Source organism: Chelonoidis abingdonii, chromosome 16 (genome assembly GCF_003597395.2).
Source record: "Chelonoidis abingdonii isolate Lonesome George chromosome 16, CheloAbing_2.0, whole genome shotgun sequence".
NCBI classification, from domain to species: Eukaryota; Metazoa; Chordata; order Testudines; family Testudinidae; genus Chelonoidis; species Chelonoidis abingdonii.
This window is the reverse complement of record NC_133784.1, coordinates 12177561-12201196: the sequence shown is the minus strand read 5'-3', so window position 1 is coordinate 12201196 and position 23636 is coordinate 12177561. Positions and strand designations below refer to the sequence as shown.

General features: G+C 45.9%; 1 protein-coding gene across 2 annotated transcripts in view; it reads left to right on the top strand.

Moving 5' to 3' along the window:
- PIK3AP1 (phosphoinositide-3-kinase adaptor protein 1) overlaps positions 1-22151 on the top strand; it is a 79493-nt gene extending 57342 nt beyond the window's left edge. Inside the window, exons 9-17 of one of the 2 annotated variants that reach the window (XM_032778205.2) lie at positions 2491-2586; positions 6464-6646; positions 7712-7777; positions 9250-9455; positions 11227-11299; positions 13148-13303; positions 15590-15660; positions 16236-16351; positions 17499-22151. In XM_032778205.2, the coding sequence (XP_032634096.1) occupies positions 2491-2586; positions 6464-6646; positions 7712-7777; positions 9250-9455; positions 11227-11299; positions 13148-13303; positions 15590-15660; positions 16236-16351; positions 17499-17553 (1022 nt within the window). In that variant the 3' untranslated portion in view covers positions 17554-22151. The remainder of the gene's footprint in view (positions 1-2490; positions 2587-6463; positions 6647-7711; positions 7778-9249; positions 9456-11226; positions 11300-13147; positions 13304-15589; positions 15661-16235; positions 16352-17498) is intronic. The other variant, XM_032778206.2, reaches the window with a different exon arrangement.
- Positions 22152-23636: the final 1485 nt, after the last annotated feature.

Sequence of the window (23636 nt, the reverse complement as noted above, 5' to 3'; positions counted from 1 at the left end):
ACTAACCTCTTCGCCTACTTTCACTGAGTAATGTCACACACTTGATATTTTATTTATACTTCTAGCTCATCCTCCTACAGAGTCAGGTATTTGGGACAGTGCATGAGGATAACCTACCTCTGGTGTTTCGGCCTCTTATTGTTGTCCATTTGGAGTCTGCAGTACAGCAGTGTCTAATATGTAAGCTGCTGTATTTCATACCAGTTGGGTATTGTCCTATGACTCCTGGCAAGTTTCCAGTGTGGCTCCGAGCTGGGCAAAGTTTGGGATCCCTGTTATAGTTTTCACTCTTCTTTGGCAAAACCAGCTTGGCCTTCTCCTGGGAAAGGAAAAAAAAGAAAACCCCATAAATGGCACACATACCCTACAGGCAGTTGGTGGGATTAGTGAGTTGTTAACTAATCCTGGCTAATGTCCCATAAAGCGGATCTGGTCTCTGCCATGGGTCACTCACTAATCAAGTGTAACAGTGATCCCTTGGTATAAGATTTTCTCTGCCTGAAATAGATTGACAACTTATTGGCTAGATAGATCGATTTTACCCAGAAAAGCAGTAGCCTTCTTATGCAGTAGCTATCTGCGGTAGTTGACACTACGTGGTGAAAAGATTTGGCTACGCAATAGAAAACTCCCCAACTTCCTGTTACTGTTCTGGTCTAATGATTCTGCAGAGCACTGAAAAAAAAGGGAAACATGAGACTGTCTCTTTGTTTTCTATGCAGAGAAGGAAAGGAATTTTGGACTCCCAACCCTGTCTGCTCCACTCCGAAATCCATACATCAGTGGCTTGAGTCATGCCTGATTGTATAAGTTGTAAATACCAGTCTGTTAATTATTGATTACTTGGATAAAAATGAGAAGTTTCTGTACAAAGACGTGCCCTCTAATGCTGAAACATTGCACGTGGTTAGCCAACTCCAGCTGAGCAGCCCAAAGTGTCTTCCAAACAGTAGCTAATCCTCAACGCCCTGCTGGCGCCTTCACTGAACTCTCCACTACTCAGCTCTGTTGTTTGCCTCTGCCTGTACAGCAATGGCCTTCCTTAGCTGCGCACTTGAGGAACTTAGCAGAAACCCTGTGCAAACCGTACTGAGCATAGCGACTTCCAGTGGCTTATAACTTGGCCACAGTAAAACCAACCTTGACCAAAACATGCATTTCCACAGATGGGACTTCTAATAGTTAAAGCACTTGCTTAACATTCTTAAAGTTCATCCCTGATCAACAAAGCCCAGAAGAATGTGCTCACATGCTTCCTTAAATAGGGGTCTGTGGCAGGGTGCTCTGCTCCCTGCTAGGATGGCGCCTCCTCCTCTGCTCAGGGGTATAGCGTGCAAGGTCAACACCCTTCCCATGGTTGCACACCATGTCTCCACCTCTCTCTCTGGGTCAGAAGCCCCACTCTTGCTCTATGAGTTGCTGCTGCCTCTTTGTGACTTGGCTTCCCAGCCAGGTCACACTACATGTTTTCCCCTTCCTTCAGCAATCCTGGGCAGTCTTCCCAATCACTGCCGCAGAGTGCCACTTCCTCAGTGGCTGGCAAGAGAACCCGGATCCACCCTTACTCCAGGTTCCAGCTCAGGGACCCTCTAGTTCCTTACTCCCTGGCACTGCCCCCATCCCCTGCAGGTTTGCTAGCAGCTAGAGGCTCCAACCACACTGGGGGTCCATTGTACTAACTGCTGTATAGATTTGTAGTAAAGACAGTCTCTATCTATCCTAAACAGCTTACAATCTTAATTTCCTCTCCAGCTTTTCAGCTTCAGAGCATCACGAAAAACTTATTTGGTGGGAATAGCATATCTGCCTTCATGTTAAACAGCTGAACTTTTCTATATACTAGTCTCCTCCAGACAGGGACAACACCTGGAAATTTCAGTCTGAAAGGTGAAAGTGTTGGGAAGTTATGGGCAAATAAAGACAGGGTTAAAATGTAGATGTAATTGTAGTGTTACTGCTCTACTGTTCCAGTGCTAGGTATTAGGTTTCGTTCGTACTGAAGAAGGAGGTTGTCATAGCTACGGTGCTTAGAGGTGTGAAAAATCCACACCCTGGAGCACAATAGCTGTGCTGACCTAACTTCCGTTGTGCTAGCTACAGTTGCTCGGGGAGGTGGTGTTCCTACAGTGATGGAAAAACCCCTTCCATTGCCACAGGCTGGGTCTACACCATGTAGCTATGGTGCTAGAGTCCCTGTAGTGTAGACTTGGTTTTAGACTGGATACAATGCAGTACATTCTCCTTTCAAAGTAGGCATGGAACTCTCACCAGTCTTACTGGGACTTAGCCCCACAATCATCTCTTGAGGCAAATACTTGTGCTTGGAATTGTCCAAATTGTCCATCCTAAAGTTGAGTGACTGGTCAGTGGGCCTGGATGTTTCAGAGATCTCAGGTCTGCTAATCATATTGGATTTGTGAACAGCTAATGGAAAACACGGTGTGGTTGAAGACATAGTTAACGGATTACTCTTCCCAATTGTTTTTCCAGATGTCGAGATGCTTCAGTCAAAACCCAAAGCTCCAGTCGCTAGAGATCAGCTTTCTCTGAATATAAAAGACTCTATGATCCGCAAATTTTTAGAAGGTGAGAGCTGCAGGGGTGGGGGTGGAGAGTGGAAGCGGTGGAGGGTGGGTGGTTTAGGGTTAATTAAAATAAATTCTGTTTGAGATTTTGTCCTGCTCTGTAAGGATAGAAGCAAATCCCCAGTGCTCAAGGTGAACAGGTCCACTGCACTGGGTATTTTCCCCATCTGCTGCAAAGTGTTCAGTACGGCAAGGAAGGTGATTCACATATCTGCATAGTCACACAACCAGCTCGATTTGTGTTTTAACTCAGAGTAAGATCCAGTTCTGGTTCTATCCGCTCCCACCTTATTAGGTGACATGAATATTCAGACAGGGAGGTTCTCCTGTATACACTCATCTTTCTGTGGCCTTCTGTCTCCATGTTAAGAAGACATCAGCCCCCCTGAAGGTGCCCGAGTGCAGATCTGCCTGGGGGAGGAGTTTGAGTTCTGACTAAGAGGTGGCTAATTATTATCTTCAGCTACCTGATTGTGTAGATAGGGATGTGGCCTCTGCATTGATTTCAGTGGGAAAGGATGGTGCCCAGAATCTCTCAGACCAGACCTCTGCTAGGTGCTTAATTGAGGTACCTGTATTGAAGGCTTTGGCCCAGTTGGTTTCTGCAAGTACAATGCTCCAGAAGGGGTTCTACTCTGTGGAAATGGCATAATGGGGCACTAGGTTTTGTATCAGACATGCTCAGGTTTTCCTAACTAGCATCCCTGCGAACTCTGCCTAGGCCCTGAGAGCCAGTCTGGATTATATCCCTCTCTCACATCACCAGCAACTAAGGGTCTGTCTACGCTGACAATTAGTTTGTGGCAAGCAGGGGTGTGAATGTACTCTGCACTAACCTGCCACAGACCAGCTGTCCACATGGACACATTAACAAACTGTTAATGCACATTTAATCTAGTCCCATTTCAAAAAAGACTAGATCAGAGTCCTTTAACAAATGCATCAGCAGTGTCCACGCAGACAGTTAGTCCATGGCAGGCTAGCGTGGAGTAGATTCACACCCCAGCTTGCCGAGAACTAGATGTTTGTGTCGACAAGCCCAAATTTCTGCAAGTCAAACTAGGCCTTTAGTGATGCTGTGCAAGCGCACTCTCTGTAGGTGCAACTCATAGAATTTAGTGAACAATCCTGTGGCTGCACAAGAAGGAATCTAATCCAGCTCTCTCTGCTAGATGTGTTTCTGTTGGGTTAAGAGGTAACAATCAAACATTTCTTGTCACTGAAGTCAGTAGATTTGACTGTACACACCTCCTGGGCCAGACAACCTAATGACAAAATTGGCATCCATAGAACAAGTTTCTTTGGGGAGAGGAGGAGGCAAATATTAACTTTCAGAACTGAGAACAGTTCTTCTCTTGAACCCCATTGTCTCCAGTGTGGGCAGCCATAAGTGATCAAAGATCATGAGACTGAGGGATTTTTCTTTGCTTTCTGCTTTGTGGACCTTTACTGTATGCTCAGGTCAGGTTTTCACGCTTTTCTCCAGAACTACAAGGGCTAGCAGCTGGCTTTTTATTTAAATGAAAGCAGAGGTTCTTGATTGCCCAACACCACATGCTTTGACACTCATGCTAAAACCATGTTTTGGCAACACTGCCTCTAATACGGCTTATCCTGCTTGTACCAAATGCTGAACATCCAAGATTGGCCCTTGGGTAAAACATTTCACATAGCTTGATGAAGTTAGTAGGGTGTTTGTTCAAATTCCAGCCTGTACGGGGAGGCTATCTTAAACCTTAATTATGGAAAGCTGGGGCATTTTTCCATACCACAGGAAGCTGGTGATGTGTAGGCAAAAAGACTGCTGTGGAAAATAGCGGCCTAGTAAGGAGAAATAAAACTGTGTGAGGTTGGATTCCTCTTACTCTTTGCTTGTGCAGGCCAGATAATTAACAGCCATGCAGCTATGAGGACCTCTTAGAATTCCAGCCACTAAGAATCTTAATCACTCTCTGCTGCTAGTCTCCGGTTGATGGCAAGGGATCATTTTCAGGAGACTGTGCTACTGATCAGCTAGGAAGTATTGGGAGAGTTGCTTGGGTGAACCAGGTGCTGTTGCTTTCAGGTGTCTGAGGCCAGGGCTTATACCAGCATTTTTGTTGGTAGAATTTATATTGTTTGGCAAGCAAAACAAGGTGTGCTAAGCTATACTAGCAAACACAACTTTTTGCTGGTATAAGCTGGGTCTGCACTAGGTGGGTTTTGTCAGGAGAGCTATACCGGAAAATCTTATAAGCATAGACTAGGCGTGAGTGCTGCTTTGGGAAAGCCTGCCGCAGGCTGGTACCTGCCTGTGCTGCTCTGAGCCTTCGTGAGGGCGCGTGGGTCTAGTGGAAGAACTGGCCATTAGGTGAAGTCAGGAGGATTAAATGAATGTGGGTTGGCCAGGCCACAGTGGGCCTGTGGATTTCATGCCAGTATGAAAATGTGATTCTTACTGCATGGCTGGAAGGAACAAATCCCAAGTGGAAAACCTGATTTGCTGCCTTCTGGGATGCCCTGGCTAAATGCAAATGCCCCTCTGCTGTTGCCTACCTGGCTTCCGGCTCTGATCCCTGCCCCTCTGCATTCTCCAACTCAAGTCAGCCCTCAGCTCTGTGCCGCCACCTGCCCTGACATGCTCAGAGTCCCCAGCCCTTACTGCCTCTTGCCTCTTCAGATTCCTGGTGGCTCCTCTTCTGCTTCCCCACGTCCCCAGCTCAGATGCAGAACAAGACTGAACTGCCCCTGCTAACACTAATCCCCCAGCTGCTCTGCGCATTCCCCTGCCCTTGCCAGCCATGCAGAGTAGCCCTGGGTCACCTGCCTCACTGCAGGGGGAGGGGTGACCCAGTGACTAGGGCCTGGGCCTTAGGAAACCCAGGTTCAGTTCCATGCTGTGACCTTGTGTGAGTCATTTAAACCTCTCTGAGCCTCAGTCCCCCCTGGGGACAATGGCGCTCCCCTACCTCACTGGGGTGCTGAGGATAAATAGGTTAAAGATAGCGAGGTGCTCAGGGTGGGCCACATGTGAGTACCAGAGTGGGTTTCTTCCACTGAGAGGATCCAGGGGGGAGGGATAGCTCAGTGGTTTGAGCACTGGCCTGCTTAAACCCAGGGTTGTGAGTTCAATCCTTGAGGGGCCCACTTAGGGATCTGGGGCAAAAATAGGTCCTGCTAGTGAAGGCAGGGGGCTGGATTCAATGACCTTTCAAGGTCCCTTCCAGTTCTAGGAGATTGGTATATCTCCAATTATTTATTATATTATTTGGTGCAGCTCTCACACCAAGACGTCAGCATTCCAATTAGTGAATACGCAGACAGGAACACAGGAATTACTTTCTATCAAAAGAGACCCATAGTCCTCTTGGTCAGTATTCCGCCTGGCAGAAGCCAGTGGCTGCAGCAGAGAAAGGAATAATACTCCTCAGATAACACAACTTTTGGTCAGTTTCAGCAGCTGGTAAATATACTGACCCCGCCAAGATGCTGGACTTTGAAACCCAGCGCTGTGATAGGTTCACTAGCAGCTGGGATCCAGTAGATGGCAGATGACTAATATAAGCAACAAACACTGTTAACATCCTAAATTTTTAACAGCCCTACAGCTTTTCACCACGGTCCTTCATGATCCAGGAAGAACAGGCACTGTTGAAAACACCCGCACCAAACAAGGTGGTACCTGCTTCAGGCACTTAACCCACTACTAAACATTGGTGACCAGATAAAGAACTATCCTAGGCACTTAAGAACCACTTTAAAAATAGAGTGTCTATTTCCATTCAATTATGGCCAACGTCATCAGGCACAGTGTGCTGTGTGATTGATGAGAGCTACAGTGCAGATGGCAGCGCAGCTTTGGGTGGCTTGGTGTCTCACTGACTTTAGTTGCTTTCTAGGCAGTAGCAAAGATGTGCCAGATTCAGAGGATGATCCCTACCAGCAGTGCAGTGAGGATGAACTTTACTACACTGTGGAGCAGGATGACTTCCCTCAGGAAATGGTCAACAGACCTCCAGTTCCTGTTCCAAGGCCTGACTCCAGTTCCCTTCATCAAGACAAGGAGCTATACATTTCCAAAGGTGAGTCCTGTACCAGAACCATCTGTATTTCTGTGCCCAGCAGTACAGAGCCGAGCAGACACTGCATGGAGTACCTGTTGTAGAAGTGGGACAGTGATGGGCCCACCTCCCAGACCTTGATCAGAATCCTCATCTGGCTTCCAAAATCCGCAGAGGTTTAGATTATTCACCTTTAGCTTCTTGGTTCATTCCTTAAGAGATGGGCCTCCTGCTGGGATCCAGATCTGGATTTCACCCTTCTTCCCTCTCCCAAAACACTGGTGTTTGCATCCTGAGGTCTTGGCTTGAGTGTAAACAGTTGGACTGCAGGCTTTCAAAGCCAGGATCAGCTATGGTCTGCTCTGGACAGACCCAGTTTTGTTGGGAAGTGCCTAAAGTTACAAAGTAGATAATGGCATGGCTGTTGTGCTGATGGGCAAATTCAGGCACAGAAACTATGTAAAGGTGTCACTGAATCCGTAGAGCTGGAAATAGAGCCTGGTAGTCCTGACTCCAGTCCCTTTCTCTAACTACTAGATAACACTCCCTACCATGAAAATAATTTTATTTCAGTTGCGCTGAAAAGGTAAGACAAAATGTAAGTGATTTTGTCTATGTAAGAACCATTGGTCCAACCCAGTACGGCCATTCTTATGTAGACAAAACCATCCATTATGGCGGAAATTTTCAAAGCTACCTAGGGGGCTTAGATGCACAATCTCCATTGAAATTAAAGCGAGTTGTGCAATTATCTTCTAGGCAGCTTTGGAATGCTCCATCATAATGTTTTGTATAAATACACACACTGCAATTCTTTAAAAAACAAATTATAATCAAATTCTGGAGCTTCATCTAAAGGGGCATCCAGCAGCAGGCCTGACATGAAAACATCTCTGGAAAAGTGTATTCAGTCCTGTGTTAGGCATGGTTGGATTCTGTCCATGGGAAGGGTATTTCTACCATGCTGTCCCTTGTCTTATTTTCTCCCTTGACTTCAGTGGGTTTGCTGGATTTCCTGTGTATAAACTTACCATTTCTGTCCTGTCTGTGATGTGGTGAGGTGTCTAAGGAATACCTGTTTTATAGTATTTGCAGGGAAAGCTCGTGAAAGACCTGGGAATCTGTATGTCTCTGCAGGGAAGGTTAAGAAAGGTAAGTCAGGTGTCTGTTTCAGAAAACTCTCCAATAATGCAAGAGGAAAGCTGGCAAGCTAATTTAATGTGAATGAAGTGTGTGTATGTGCCAGTCAGCTGACCAGCTCCACTAGTGCTCGCATGACGCCTCACCCATCGGTCTTTTGGCTCCCTAGGACAGAGTGCCAGGGAGGATCCTAGCTTTGTGACTGCAAGACTAGCTATTTGCTTTGTTTATGGCTTGTCACTGGGAGGTGGTTTATTCACCCCTCTATGCTGGTAATAGGAGTGGGGCTGTATTTGTCGCCAATGAGGCATGTCAGTACTGGTATGATTGTTTGTTGGGCCATAAGTCAATAGTTCATTTTGTTGCTTTTAGACTAAAGTCATCTTAGGCATTCAGGGGAGTGTCTTAAGACAGGGTGTGGTTTCCCAGTAGTTAACAAGCAGCTTTATCAGTTGCCACTCACTAGCTGTCAGGAAGTGTCAGACTCAGGGGTCACTATCACTGTTATAATCAGTGAAAACAGAGAAGTGTAAACAGAAAATAATCCAGCTTTTTCAGTGAAAAGTGAAGTTGGCCTGCCCCAAGTCGGGGAAGGATGCTCCATTTATAGAGCTGGTGTTTTCCTAGCAGCCAAACCCTGTATTCAGGGTTTGTCCCATTAGATATACAGTGTTCATTACATGATGCTGCTAGTGTTTTACCCACACCTCAGGGGTCTGACCCTGATAGTTCCTGAGCCACCCACAATTTCCTGGATTTCAAAATTGAGGCCTTAATAGTCATACATGGCTCTGTCATGGTGGCTTTTCATCGAGTGTTCTTAGAATGCTTTACAAAGAAGGTCAGTATACTTATTCTCATTTTATATATGGGGAAACTGAGGCAGAGAGGAAGTGTCTTGTCCAGGTCACCTTGGAAGGCCAGTGGCAGAGCTCAGACTAAAACTCAGGCCTGAGTCTTAGTTCAGTGGTGGATCCAGTAAACCATGATGTTCGAGATCTTCAGGCTAGCAGTGGCAGGTCTGTGCTCTTAGTGGTTGAGAAGCGGCTTATTCTAGTTACCTAGTCACTGGGCTGGGTATCAGGAGATCTGACTCTGCCACGGACTTGCTGGGAGACTTTGGGCAAGTCACTGCCCTGCTTTGTGCCTCAGTTTCCCCTCATATCCTGTGTGCCATCTATTTAAACTCTAAACTGTTAAGGATAGGGACAGTCTCTACTATGTGTTTGCAAACAAGGGCTCCTGATTTCGGCCAGGGCCTCTAGATTTTATGGGAATACCACTAAATAGCTGCATGTCACAGAAAGCACTTGGGACAGGAGATCTAGGTTGTTGGAACCAGACACTGGCATTTCCTGATTTGTCTGTTAAGAATCTCTGCTATACCCCTGCAGTAACATAATTGTGTGGGGCAGCTAAGCTCTGTGTCCCTGAGTATAAAAAACAACCCCAAGATCTGTACATGTTTAACTTTCTCTTTTCAGAGCCTGCAGTCAGGCTTGTCAGGGACCAGTCACAATCAAGCATATACGACCCATTCGCTGGGATGAAAACCCCAGGTCAGCGGCAGTTAATTACGTTACAGGAACAAGTCAAGATGGGGATACTCAATGTTGATGAAGCCGTGCTCCATTTTAAGGAGTGGCAACTGAACCAGAAGAAGAGATCGGAATCATTCCGGTTCCAACAGGTACAGGCATCTATCACGGTTAAAAACACCTTCTTAACTAGTTCGGGGCTGGTGAATTCCATTCTCTGCTTACAGAATAGGTGCAATGCAGCCGGCATTGCTAGTGTCTCTGAAATTGCCCCACCAGCAGGTCTCACCTCTGAGCTGGATTGGCTGTCGCTGTGGGGGTCCCCAGTCCTGCCCAATTACTGGCCTCTCTTCTGAAATGGCCTAATGAGGGACCAGTGACAGCGGGGGTGACTTTTATAATGTGGATCCTTGCTTACCAGGAACTGGACTGAGCCCCACCCAACTAAGATCAGACAAGCTACCCCACACCCGTCAGAAGGTTATGACTTTGTGCCTAATCCCTGTAGGCTGTCAGTTCCTGTCCACCTCGGATCAGGAATAGCGTACCGGCTGCAAGCACTTGTGCTGTGCTGAAACGGGGGAATGATCTTCCCCTGGCACTTTGCAAGCCAGAATAAGAGAAGGCTTCCCCCACCTAACGGCCTCCAGAGACTTCCTAATGATGACTTCCTGGGTGTTCAGGAGAACCTGCTTTTCGAAAAAGCACCTAACTTGTGACTAGTCCATGGGGGAGTCATAGGGTTACTGTCACTCAGCAGTTTGTAGTGGGGGTCTAGAAATGAGCATCCAAGTCTTCATTTTTCATATTCCCACCTTAAATGTGGCACCAGCTCCTAGCATAGCCTCTCGTTCGTGCTGCAGCGGAGCCAGCTCTGGCATCCGTGAGAGCGCTGTGGGGGGCTGATGGCGATTGAGACTCCTGTGGGTGCTGGCAGGACAAAAGTAAGCCACTTCCTCCACCTCATTCTTGCCCAGAGGGGGTCTTCTTTATCCAGAGGGACTTGTGAGAACCCCTCACTTCTCCCTAGATTAAAGGCCTGCTGGGGGCAGGTTCTGTGCCAGCTGCCATCGTTCCAGCAGATGTTTGGAGACAAGAACAGCTCCTAAGGGTCAGGTCTTCCTCCTTCCACCCTGTTATCCTCTCTCCCTGGGGTGGAGCATAGTTGCTGTTCTGAATTTAAACTCAACTCAGTTGCCTAGCGGGTGCAACTGCTATGTCTCCACTTGTATAGGGTTGCCTTCTTTTTAAGGCTGTGTGATCTGAGACTGTCCTCTCTCCACAGTTCAACACCCGCATCCCCATAAGACAGCAACGTCACTAGGCACTGTCATGCTGTGGGGATGTCTCATCAGCCTCACCTGTGTTTCTGGACTGCCGTTCCCCCCTTGTTTCAGCAGGGAGGTTTTGAATTCCACCAGGACTGAGCCTCAGAAATTGGGATGTGTGGCGGCCCATTCCCCTCCTGCACTCACCGTCTCCTGCTTGCCCCATTGAAATGGCTGGTGGTGACGTCAGGTGGGCAGTGAGCAGCAGCACAAATCCTCTTTCTGTGCTGGTGTCCATAATAGGGGGAATAGAAATATAGGAAACCAGGGTATATAAGATCAGCAGAATCCTCTCCAGACAGAATGTTCTCCAGATCTTTTCCACAAGATATTGGTGGGTCTCTGAGCCTGATTCAGAACATATACCCTGAGCATCTTCAAATCGCTTGGCTCCTGAAGAGCCATGCGCACACCATGTGGACTTCTCCCAGGAATAGATTAAAACCTGGTCGCACAGACTGAACTCCAGACAGATGTTGTTGCCGGTGATGCAGTTTGAAGACAGATTTAGCCTGAGTACATTCTTGGTGCTATCATAAAACTGCATGTGTTCATTTATCCCAAACACTGAAAAGAATTTATTGTGACATTCTAGGAAAATCTGAAACGGCTACGAGACAGCATCACCCGGAGGCAAATTGAGAAGCAAAAAACAGGAAAACGTTCAGGTAACAAATTTACTCAAACTCTCTCTTCAGTAACAAAGCTACTAATGGGGTCACTTGCAGAGTGTCTGCCAATCCCACACTCATCTGCGTGGCCTTTGTAGGCTGGAACTTGTCTGCATGTATTTTATTAACTCTGTGTAATATATTAATATACCCATCCGTGTGTAATATATACACATAAAATACACACCTGTATGATATATCAGCAGTTAAAACATGGGCAAGCTACTTAACTGCCTGTGCCTCAGTTTTCCTGTCTGTAAATGAGGATGCTACCTGTCTCCAGGGGTGAACCTTAGGCCATAAATTGAAGCCCCTGGAGATCCAGGAATCAAAGACTGTGCTGAAGAGCCAAGCGCCTGGTCCTGTAACTGTTCCCTGATGCAAGATATCGTGGGGGCAGGAGAGATCATACTAAGGACTGGTAGAATCAGCTGCCCTGGAAGCTACCAGCGTTCTAAAGATTGAGTGTTCAGAGCCAATTCCTTCCCCTTCATGTAGGCCCCTTACTCCTGTGGATGAGGAGCTCTGTGCTGATCTGCCCAAGGTTCTGGACAGTCAGGCTGGTGTGGAAGGATCTGCAGGGTCCCTGAAAGAGCTCTGCCTGGCTGCTGACACTGCCTGCCCCATAGACCTTCTGGAGAAATGTTGCCCCTACAAGAGGCTGCTACAGTCACACACCTGGAGCTGCCAGGGCAGTGTGAGGAACAGCAGGGATGGGGCAGCAAAGTGCTCCTGGGCTGAAGATTCTGGTCCAGAGCTGGTAGCCCTCTGTTGCCCCTTCCAAGATGTCTGCAGCTGACTCAGATGGCTGCAGAGACCCACCCCAGCTCAGTGGGGCTGGGGAAGGCTTTGCGCTCTTGGGGCTTCAGTTAAATGGTGCCTAAACCCACTGACCTCCAGGCTAGTGCAGTGCATTGACCACCTCCTCCTTAGACTCAGGCTGTCCTAGTGCTCAGCAACCCCTCTGCCTGCCGGCTTCCTTGTTCTGAGGTTGGGCCACATAGCTGCTGGGCAGCATGGTTCCCCCTTGGCTTGAGTGAGGGAAAGATTTGGGTCAGCGCCTTGGCTGCCCTGTGTGATCTTACTGGATCTGGACTCCTGGATCTTCTGTCTGTTCCATTTTGGAGACCAGGAGGGCCAACTATGGTAAAAAGTTGATTGTCTGACAAACAGGAGTGGAGCTGAATTGGTAGACGCATGTACACGGCCCATAGCCTCTAGCCTACCCACCCCTCACCATTCCTGTTGTGCTTCTCATGGGCTAAGAGCTTTACAAGTGCTGACTCCTTCATCTCCTCAGCTCTTCCTGCCTGCAGCAATGACATCCCGTCCCTGAGCAGAGCGATTTGCTGACTTGCCCAGGGTCACCCAGCAAATTAGTGGCAGTCCGGAATAGGGCATGAGAACCTTAACATCAGCTCTTCGGCTCCTCTACCTACTGCTACAGCTGGGCAAGAGAGCTGGGGGAGCCAAGTGTTAACTGAGCCATTCTAATGGGTGCATTTCTTTTGTGCATAGAGAATAGTAATGCTAAATGTTGCTCCAGCCCAGAAGTGGTTGTGTCTGCTAATCATCCATGGGGATGCTGTGGATAAGTGTCCTCTCTTTGCACTAAACCAGATTAATATGACTCAGTCCTGTGGCCTTCCCCTTGCAAGCAGTAGCAGTGTGGTCGATCTGCCCAGTCCATCTGAATGTTGATGGAAATTGAGCAATGGAAGCAAAGCCCCTGTGGGAATCAGTGCTTGAGTAATTCATGTTTAATCCTCTGTTTGGATGTATAAGTAGCCTGTAGTACCTGAGATAGGCTGCCACTGACTTGTTCATGGCTATTTTCCCTTCTAGACTTGGAAATCACAGTGCCTATACGACCGTCTCACAATGCTCCCGGGAAACTGGAATGTGGCATTTATGAATTTGGCCCCAGGAAAAATGTTTTCCCACCAAGAAAGGAGATAAAGCGAGGAGAGTGGAAAACAGAAAGCACCTCTAGCACTGCAAGTAAGCAAGCCATGCTTCTCAGGCATCCCATACAGGAAAGCTGGCCTGAAATCATCATCTCTGCCTGCCTTTGGAATCAGCAGGAGCAAAGTTAGCTCTCAGAACTCTCCAAGGCAAACACTGCAGCATTAGCCCCGGAATGTGTCAGGCTGATCCTGCTCCCATTGAAGTCAAAAACACACCTCCCAGTGACTTCAGTAGCAGCTGCTTTAAATAGAAAGGAAATTGGCCCCTGGCTACAATCCCTAATTTCCCAGCATGCAGTGCACCAACTTGATTTGATGAGCCTAGGAACATTGCATGCAGGGAACCGAACACCAGTAGTCTCTATGGGCCATTCCCTCTGCTATTATAGATAAGGGCTCACGCTTTCAGAAGTGATAGCCAATGGGACTTGGACTCCTCAGTGATTCAGACACACTTGAATATGTTATTGAAGTTTGCTTGTAATCTGCTCCATTTCATACAAATGATGCATGTAGCTCCTAATTTTCACCGCAGGCGGAGTAACTCTGATAGAAATCAGCAGGGGTTATTTGCTACCTGTGAAGGCAGAACTGGGCCCCAGCAGGTTGCCACTGTCACCTTGGCAGGGTATGTCTGGCACATCTCTGGGGTGGAGGCCAACTGTGGTGGGCTAGCCAATGACTCGTGTATCGATCATTATACGAGATGGGAGTTAGGCAGGGTACCAATTTTATAGGGATTCCTCCAATAGCTACTGTCGTAGCTTCCTACTCAGATTTGAACCTTAGCGTTCATAAACTGAGAAGCTAGCATGAAGCCTCTAAGCTTAATTACTAGCTTAGATCTGATATCACTGCCACCAGTCAGGAATTTCCAGGGCCTGACTCCCTCGGGTCTCCCCAAAACGTTCCCTGGGGGACCCCCAAGACTCAGATGCCCTGAGTCTTACAACAAAGGGAAATAACCTCCCCCTTTGTCTCCTCTTTACCCCCTCCCAGGCTTCCCCTGGAAGATACAGCTTCAAAGTCTTGAAACACAAGCACCGAGGATTAAAGTATCTCTCTCCTCCCCCTTTCTTCCCCTGAGGTGCACAGATTCACCCTCCGTAGATCTAACACAAGAGAATTTCCTTCCCTTCGTTCCTTAGCCTACCCAGAGAAAACTCAAACAGGTCTTAAAAAGAAAGCTTATATAAAAAGAAAGAAAAACACATAAACATGATCTCTGCATCAAGGTGACAATACACAGGGCTATTGCTTATAAGAAAATGTATGAATAAACAGCCTTATTCAAAAGAAATACAATTTAACATTCCAGCAAACTACACACATGTAAATACAAAAAAACAATAAAGCCCTATTGTCTTATACTGTACTTATAACTGGGAACAGAAGATTAGAAGCTTGAAGATAGAAAGATCCTCTCATAGCTGAGAGACAGACCGGAGAACAGAGAGAGCAGACAAAGGGGACACACACCCAACATTCCCTTCCCTGAGCTTTGAAAAATCCGGTTTCCTGATTGGTCCTCTGGTCAGGTGTTTGGTTCCCTTTGTTAACCCTTTACAGGTAAAAGAAACATTAACCCTTAGCTATCTGTTTATGACAGCTACCGCTTACCCCAGCATAATCTGCCTGTGGTCCTGGTTCCTCAAAGAGTGGGCTGGCTGTCCCAGAACTGTGTTGAGAGGGAGGGTGGGGATCTCTGAAGGTGCCATCCATTCATACCAGCTGGGCCTGGGCAGCTCCCCAAAAGCTGGGAGTTCCTCCTGTGCCAAACGGACTAGCCCTGGCTCCAGTGCCATTATGTTTAAATATGGGGGCTTTGGGGACCTCTAAACACCCCCATTTGGTTTAAAAAAGATTCTTGAGCTTTCTAATCTTGTAGCATGTTATGCCAATACTGCACAGACCTCTAGATACTGTTGTGTCAGTGTAACTAATGGAACTGCCATGGGAGTGTCAATTTAAATACACATGAAAATAAGGTGTGTATCCAACGTAAAAATCAGCCAGTGTCAGAGTCACAAACTTTCAATGAAATAGGGTGTTGGAAACCCCAGTGCACATGCAGTGCTTTGCATGAGAAACTTGCTAAAAACAAAGTGAAGTAAATGAGCCCGGTTTTGCTGCCCAAGCTGAGTGAAATGCAAATGATTGCGAGTGAAGGAAGCATTAAAAAGTAAGTGAGTTTATTAAAATGAATGTTAAGTAATAGGCATTAAGAGGTAAATAGGAGTTCAGAATGACTTCTATGTTGCTAATATCTTTAGAAATTGACAAGAGTTAATGACGTGCTCATCTCTTGTCTTCTAACTAGGTAGTGCCAGTAACCGATCGAGTACTCGAAGTACATTGAGTGTCAGTAGTGGGATGGAAGGAGACAGCGAGGTAAGCCTTAATCTTTATCCTATACTGGCTGTTGACAAACCTGGGCCTGGTTTTTGCATTAGTTTTTAAATGGCTTCTTAAATGTTTCCCTTGAAAATGCATAAATGGCAAAAAAGCCAAATGCTTTAAATCAAACAAAACCTACTTCTGCTGTGAAACTTACAAGAAACAAATGACTTTAAAATGTGGTTGCTAAAGAGCCTCCTCATAGCTTTATGTATAGAACCCTGTAGACCAATTCCTCCCCTTCTGTCTCCCCCTCATGTATATAGTCTATTTGCAATCTCTCTGAGGCAGGAGCCTTTCCTAATGATCTGTTCCACAAGGCCCCTGGCACACCTCCTGGGCAGGATATTATTCATAGTTCATCTAACTGTATTCTTGGTCATACTGTAAGTGGATCAATCTTCATACACTTCATACACTGACTTGTCCAGCCAAGAGGTTATGCTCCTATAATGACACTGAAGGAAATATGCTTATTTGAGGGAAAGCCTTACGAGGATCTGAGATACTAGTGTATTATGGATGTTTTGGCAAAACTTCACTCCCCCTTCTGTCTTTCCTTTTTGTAGGATAATGAAATCCTGGAAGCTACCAGAAGCCGCAGCCCAATACCCCAGCAAGTGGAGAGGTTTCCCCTCACACTACCTGAAAGGCCTCCGAGAATACCTCCCCGAGGTGCAAGCAGGTAAAGCATGTAACTTGAGCTTGAACACAAGTGTCTGAGGGGTTGGTGTTTGTAGCACAATGCAAACAGCTAGAAGGCTGCAGATGTCATACATCCCTTTCACCAGAATGGCAAGGCTGTTAACAAAATAAACAAATCTTGTGTAAATTCTGGAATCCATTTTACACTCATATAGTACTTAGTGGAATTAATTTCCTGGTTAGTAACCTGACTGGCAATCTTATTAGTATGGCTTACATGCTAAAAGGTACTGTGTTACTGGAACATGATGTTTGCCATGCTGAATTAGATTGATCCGTCTAATCCAGTATCATGCCTTTGGCAAAGGTTCAATACATGATCCTTTGGAGAAGAATCCCTCACAATACGCTCACAGGCAATGCTGTATAGGTGTTGGGGGGGGGGACTCCCTCCCACTGGGCAATCTGTTTTTACACTTTTCTCAGCCCTAAAGCTGCACTAGCTTTACTACTAAAGGTGTGTTTTAACATTGCAGCAAACTCAGTTAAAAAAAAATCCCTTTAATTAAACCAGTGCCACTCTGCGTAATCCAGGCTTTAGAATCCCTAGCTTGTATAACTACAGATATTAATAAACTTCTCCAGCTGTTACCATAAGTCCAGATACAGTTGCCAGCCATGTCAAGAAGCAGTAAATTCCATGTTTCCTTGGCTCTTGCAACTGTATAACTAACCCCCCTAAAGTAGGTGTGAATCAGCTTTTGAAGCTTGCAGCTACCAGCTATATCCCTCCCCTTGCTCTCATTCTGAGAAACTCAGAAGAAAGATTCTGCAAGTTCAGAGTGTTAGTATAACACAGAATTCTACAGACATTAAATCTTCCAACAGCCCTGTGAGGCAGGCAGCTACTATACTGTTGTAGCCATTTATAGATGAAGGAGCCAAGACAGAGAGGTTAAAGTGATTTGTCCAGCATTACACAGGACTCTTGGGTTCTGTTCCCATCTCCGTTGATGAATTACTGATTGCCAGTTCCTGCTCACATTCTTATGTAAACTTAAATGCATAAGACTCTGCCCTTCTTATGCAAACTTAAATATCAAGTACATTTCATTCTTACACTAAATAGAATGTTGTTCCAAACCCCTGTTCTTGGGTTTCTAATATGCTTCTGTGTCTTGTTGCAGGCCTGTAAGCAACGAAAACTTTTTTCCTCCACCTGTGCCTCCACGAGGTCGCTGAATCCTGAGATCATTGGAATATGGAATATTCTAGTGTGTTATGTGTACAGATATATATAGAAAAATATATATATATACAGACATTTTAAAGGATCTTTTTTACTATTTATAGATGGAAGCCAGATGATTTCCCCCTCCCTGCCCCCTAGCTCTGGTGCATTTTGTAGTAACATTTCACTGAGAAATCTCCCAGCCTTTTGTGACATTTTTTTTTTCTTGGAGTGTCTTGGGACTTTCTAGATTTTAAGGAAAAACTATCCAAGGTGGCAAAGAGAATTTGGACGAGTCTTCTGACAGTTTTACACTTCATATGGGGTTATACCTCTCCCCAAGAACATGCTGTCCTCATTGGTAACCCCACGCCCCGAGAGTTGTAAAAACAACTAAAGAGAGTCACTGGAAAATGTTAAAAAAAAACATAAAAAAATGTAAAAGCTCCTTTCAGAGACTGTCTTCAAAGAATGCTCATCATGAGCTGCACTGGAAGAGTGGATCTCAGTAGTTTGGTGATGTAACATTTGAACACTGGCTCATTCCCACCAAATCTCCTGTAACGGATCTTCCTTTAATAGTTATAGGACATGATGGTTCTGCAAAAAGGGCTATGTGAAGACTTCCTTATTCAGGCAAAAGTCATTTTTATACGGCCCTTTTCTCTGCCCACCCCATTGTCTTTGGATGGGGAAAGACACTGGTGAGGTGCTATATACAATGCATTGGATGCAAGGCTCCCTAGCAGCTGGTGAGGGAATTGCTCTGTCACATGAAACAGCTCTATATACATGCCTTCTAGGGGCCTTGTTACTTTAAATCCAAATAGCTGACCTCTTGCATTAGGGCAAGAAATTTTTAGCAGTCCTTTGACCTTCCCCCTTCCCTGTACGCGTTTAAGTATCATATCCGTGTTAAGGCTGTTTATGCTCTGTAATAACGTGTGTTGATAAGGTATATGTATTTTGTGGCTCAAATATGGATTTAATTGTTGCTTACTTCACTGGGCACAGACATCCCATTCAGTGGTTGGGTTTTGCTTGCCCTAAGCATCCTGTTTAGCAAAGCTGCACCTACAGCAGCCATGTCCAACCAAATCCACCTGAGGGCTGCATGTTTTCAAAAAAGTCAAAGGTCTTCTTAGTTCTGCTTCCCCTTGTGCCACTCAGATGCTTAGCCACTGCTAAGTCCTCATCTTAGAGAGTTGGGGTAGCTGGCTTTCAGGACTAGGGTGAGGAAAACACAGGGAGCTCCAGCAATCCCTGGCTGACATGGCTCACAGGGGACCTTTGATGGCTGGCACAAGTTAGAGGCTACTCTGCCCCTACCCGGGGTAGAGAATTGGATAGCAATAACTTGTTGGTTCTCAGCTTCTCTTTTCCCTTCCCTCCCTGTGGTAGCTGTGTGGGGGAGAAGAGCCATCCCTTTCTAGCTGAATCCAGCCCTCTAGGCTCAGAGAGAGCTCAGGTAAGCAGGCGACAGAGCAACCAGAGTTGCAGCTCCCCATCCCCTGCAATACAGAAAGTGGCCAATGGAGGGAGTTGCTGAACAAGGAATCCACTGGGTGTCCCCTGCTGTTGCTTTGTAGAGATGTGGGTCATTCAAACAGTTCAGGGTGGCACTTGTGAAATGCATCTTCAGTTCACAATCAAGTGCAAACTCTCTTTTCAGTGCAGCTCTACGTAGCTCTGAAGCTCATCCCTTCCACCAACAGAAGCTGCTCCAATAAACAATATTACCTCACCCTCCTCCTCTCATATCCTGTGACCCACAAGGCTACAGTGACACTGCAAGCAAGCACCATGGGTGCTCCTTTAAAAGTACATGAGTTTTCTCCTCCACTAACCAGGTGTTACACGGAACACTACAGGCTCTGAATGCTGGCTTGCCGTAGCTTGCTGGTGACTCGCTTTAGTCGGGGGGAAGGGTTGAGATGCAGAGAGCAGGAGTTGGGTTTGTGTCCCTTTCCCTAGCAGGCGCAATCCCCAACATTTTTCCATTGAACTGAAAAAAGTTTCTTTACCTAATCTAGGAGAAAATGAAACTGCAAATGGAAGGAATGAGTTAAAGGAAATAAAACTGAAGAGGAGAGTTAATTCAGGGACCAAATCCTGTTCAGTGCTCACTTCTGTTTTACTTTACACACATCTTGGTGGGTTCTTCCCTTCGGTTTAGCCCTGTGCAATCAGTAGCTCCTTTGCCTCTGTAGCTCTCTCATGCTCTGCCCCTAAGGTCAGTTCTGTGCTGCAGCATTGCAGGAATTAACTGCTTTCCTGTCTCCCAGGGTATAAGAACTGAGGAATGTGGGGCAGAAGGAAAAGAGCAAAGCATGAAGACGCCCCTCTCCCAATTTCAGAACATTTCCTTTCCAGATAAACCTGTAGCCAATGTACGTTAAACTTGCAGTCGTTCTCAAAATGTGGGTTGGAACCCCAAAATGGGTTGCAACTCTGTTTTAATGAGGTCGCCAGGGTTGGCTTAGACTTGCTGGGGTCTGGGACTGAAGCTGAAGCCCTAGCCTCACCATCTGGCCCCGAAGCCCAAGGGCTTCAGCCCTGGGTGGTGGGGCTCAGGTTACAGGCCCCCTGCCTGCTGCTGAAGCCCTTGGGTGGCTTGGGCAGGGTCAGGCTTCGGTTCCCCCGCCCCCTGGGGTCATATAGTAATTTTTGTTGTCAGAAGGGAATCAGGGTGCAATGAAGTTTGAGAACCCCTGTGTTAAAGCAGGCATGCAGGCTGGGGGTGAAGAGGAGAAACTGCCTGCAGTCTGTCCATTCAACCCTGGCTAACTCTGATTCTGCACCACTAGAGCAGACTGTCACACACGTTTCCTCTAACGTGAGTTTGGTCAGAGGGACATGTTCTGATGGCATCTCCGTGGTGGAATTTCATTGGAATGATTAAGACCTTACGGTTGGGCTCAGCAGTGAGCTGTGCCTCACTTGTTTCAGCTGCTTAACTGGCATCTAAAAACAGTTAGCCCTCACATCTCTGCCCAGCCAGCCACTCTATTTTGCTGCTCAGAACTTTCCTCATGCCAAACTGTCCATTTAAACAAGTGTCCATTGCGTTCTTCTGTACTTTCCAAAGCCTATTGGGCAACTGTGCTGCTCTGAGAGAGACCACAGCTGGGACAGTGGCATCAAAGTTCATTACAAACATGGTCTGTTCAGGCCCACTTACACTCTGAGGAAACACGTCACAGTCTAGTGCAGGTGTGCTGCTATGTGGCTAGAGCCAAATGCAGCCCCTGGTGATATTCTCCCTGTAACTCTGTCCTTGGGAGGACAAAGTGGATCAGCTGCAGGTCCATATGCCTGGCAATCTAGAACAAGGAACTGTTTTTAGTCTACCAAGAAAAGCAGAGCAGAAGATATCATGGCTTTCAAACCCCGGGCAAGCTGGGGTGTCTTAAAACCTGAGTACACCTTATTGGATGCCAGAGATTTGGCCCTCAGTTCGCCCTGACTAGTCTGCAGCTGGTCATTAAAAACTATTTAGGGCTCAGTGCTTTAACAGTATCCTTTCATCTTTAGGCTCTTGTGTTGGATGAGCATATAATGCATATTGTCTCTGCGTATGCAAAAAAGTGTGCTGAAATAGTAGGAAAAAAAGGGGAAGAAGAAATGCTTTGTAATTAAGTTTGTAATTGAAGCGTTAAAAAAAGGCGCCTGTTTTAAGATGAAAGCCCAGGGAGATCACTAATGGTCCTTCACCTCCAAAACACTGATTCAAGTGAGACTGGGTCAGCAGTGACCATGTGACGGCTGGTCAGTGAAATGCATTTGCTCTCCGTCCAGTGTGCATACAAAACCCACTAGAGCAGATGAGACTACCTTGCTCTGTTATTCAGTTCTAAGTCTGTCTGCTAACAAACTGTGGAGACTGAACTCTCTACTCATTCCCAATAGGCAGTCCAAATCTGGACTAGGCTGCACTGACTGAGTGATATGGGGGATCCTGAGTTGCTTCAGCCCAAGCTGTATCCTTCTCCAACCCCCTCTTTTGAAAAAGTAAACATAAAGCTGTTTGGACAGAAATGCTTGTCAAAAACCGCTCAACGAGCCCAATCCTGATTCTACTGAAGTCAGTGGAAGATTTAGCCAGGGACTTCAGTGGATGCAGGCTCATCCCCCTATGAGCTCTGCCCAGCCTATGAAAGTTTGAAGCAAAATATAGTTTGCTACAATTTTGAAGAGAACATAAAATCAATGCCTAAGGCTACAATGAGAAAAGATCAGACTGTGGCATTTGCCAGTCACACAAAATGGGGGAAGTGAATGTAATCTGCTCTAATCAAGCCATATAACATAAAGTATGAAGGACCTTTTATGTTCAGTTGACTTTTTCTAAGATCAGAATGTGTGTATTTATTTATTTTTTGGCATTGTGCAATACTTGGTGACAAGTGGATGATGTATGCTGTTTGCCTTTTGGGAAAGGTATGTTATCGCTAGCTTATGAAAATTGCTTTTCTATGCCTTCTGTTTATTATTTGATCAACCGATGCTTAATGCTGTGTTTTTTACTTCTAATTGTAACTTGTTTGGGATTTTTTTAAAAATATGTCTAAATTTTGCAGAATAAACTTCCAGTTACTGACAATATAAACTTCCCAGTCTCTTCAGTTAGGTACAACCTTAACTCAGTCTTCATAACTGCATGCACACCATACAGGCATAATTTTGGCACTCAAATTGTGCACATACACCAGGATGTTTGCATACTTCATATGTAGATTGGGATGTTTGTGCACCTACTACATGTTTGCACAACATACTCTTGATGATTCGGTCAAATTTTTTTACATTCTTCTGCAGCAGAAAATTAGCTCAATGGCAAATTTTACTCAAATCACTTAAATGTACAAAAATCATTTTACTGATTGATTAAAATGGAGGTTATTTTTTAAAAAAATGTGCTTCAGTCAAGTCACATTTTAGTGCCATATTTTGTGTGCAGCAAACACACTTTTTCTGCAAAAAGAACAGGAGGACTTGTGGCACCTTAGAGACTAACAAATTTATTTGAGCATAAGCTTTCGTGGGCTACAGCCCACTTCTTCGGATGCATTTTCTGGATTTCCATTATCTTGGAATATAATTTTGCTGAGTCAGGCTCACCTGGTTCTCTCATACTTAATCCGGCACTACTGTTCACATCTCCAATACTGTAGAAACATTTGAAGTGATAGTGCAACTTTTTCCATGGTATTATTCAATGGCAAGAAAACGTTGGCTTGTTGTTAGGTTTTCTAAAATGTTCCCAGAAATATTGGGTGTAGAATACCTGTCAGTATCTGTAAAGGCTGATGTGGCTTTTAGTGCTTATGAAAGTGTGTAGTAGCAGGAGGGACACATGCATGTTTCTTCCAAAGCATCTGAACCCTGCATCCCCGCTGTTCAAGTCCTGGCTTCCAGATAGTTTTTCTAATGTGCACCTCAATCTCAACCGCCATTCATGACACCCTTCTATTTCAGTGCTGGGCCCTCCCAGCTGATACTGCCCTTCAATTATACCCTGGAACACTCTCCACTGTTTCAGAACTCTGCCCTCTAAGACTGCCAAATTACTTAGCACCTCAGATGTACACAATGGCTTTAACAGATTGCCTTGAACAGCTTGAACTGGTGTTGCTAATGCAGCCCAGGGCCAAACCCTTCCCTCAAGGGGACGCCCCTATTTTGGCTGCGGAATTTGCCTCAGAATCCATCCCTTGTTGCAAAATTGAAGCTTAGATTCTGGAGCACATGTTAGTGAGCTGTCAGAGTTCTCACTACTCCACCCCAGCCCTGAAGAGCCAGATCAAAGCATTTGGGCCACGTACAGAAGGTTTTTATCACCTGCATCTGAGTTTCAGTGGTAATTTGGAAGAGAGTTACATTATTGTTTGTGTTCTGGCTCTTACTGTTTGGCGAGTATTGGATGGAAAAGGTGAAACAAAGATCAACGTGTGTTCTCCCCCCACCAATCAAGAAGGTGGACTTGTAGGTAAAATACTTGAACTGAGTCTCAATGTGATTAGGTTAAAGTGCTGTTTGCACACTGCATCCGAAGGAGCACATGGTGTGCAGACAGGATGGAGTCACAGTTACG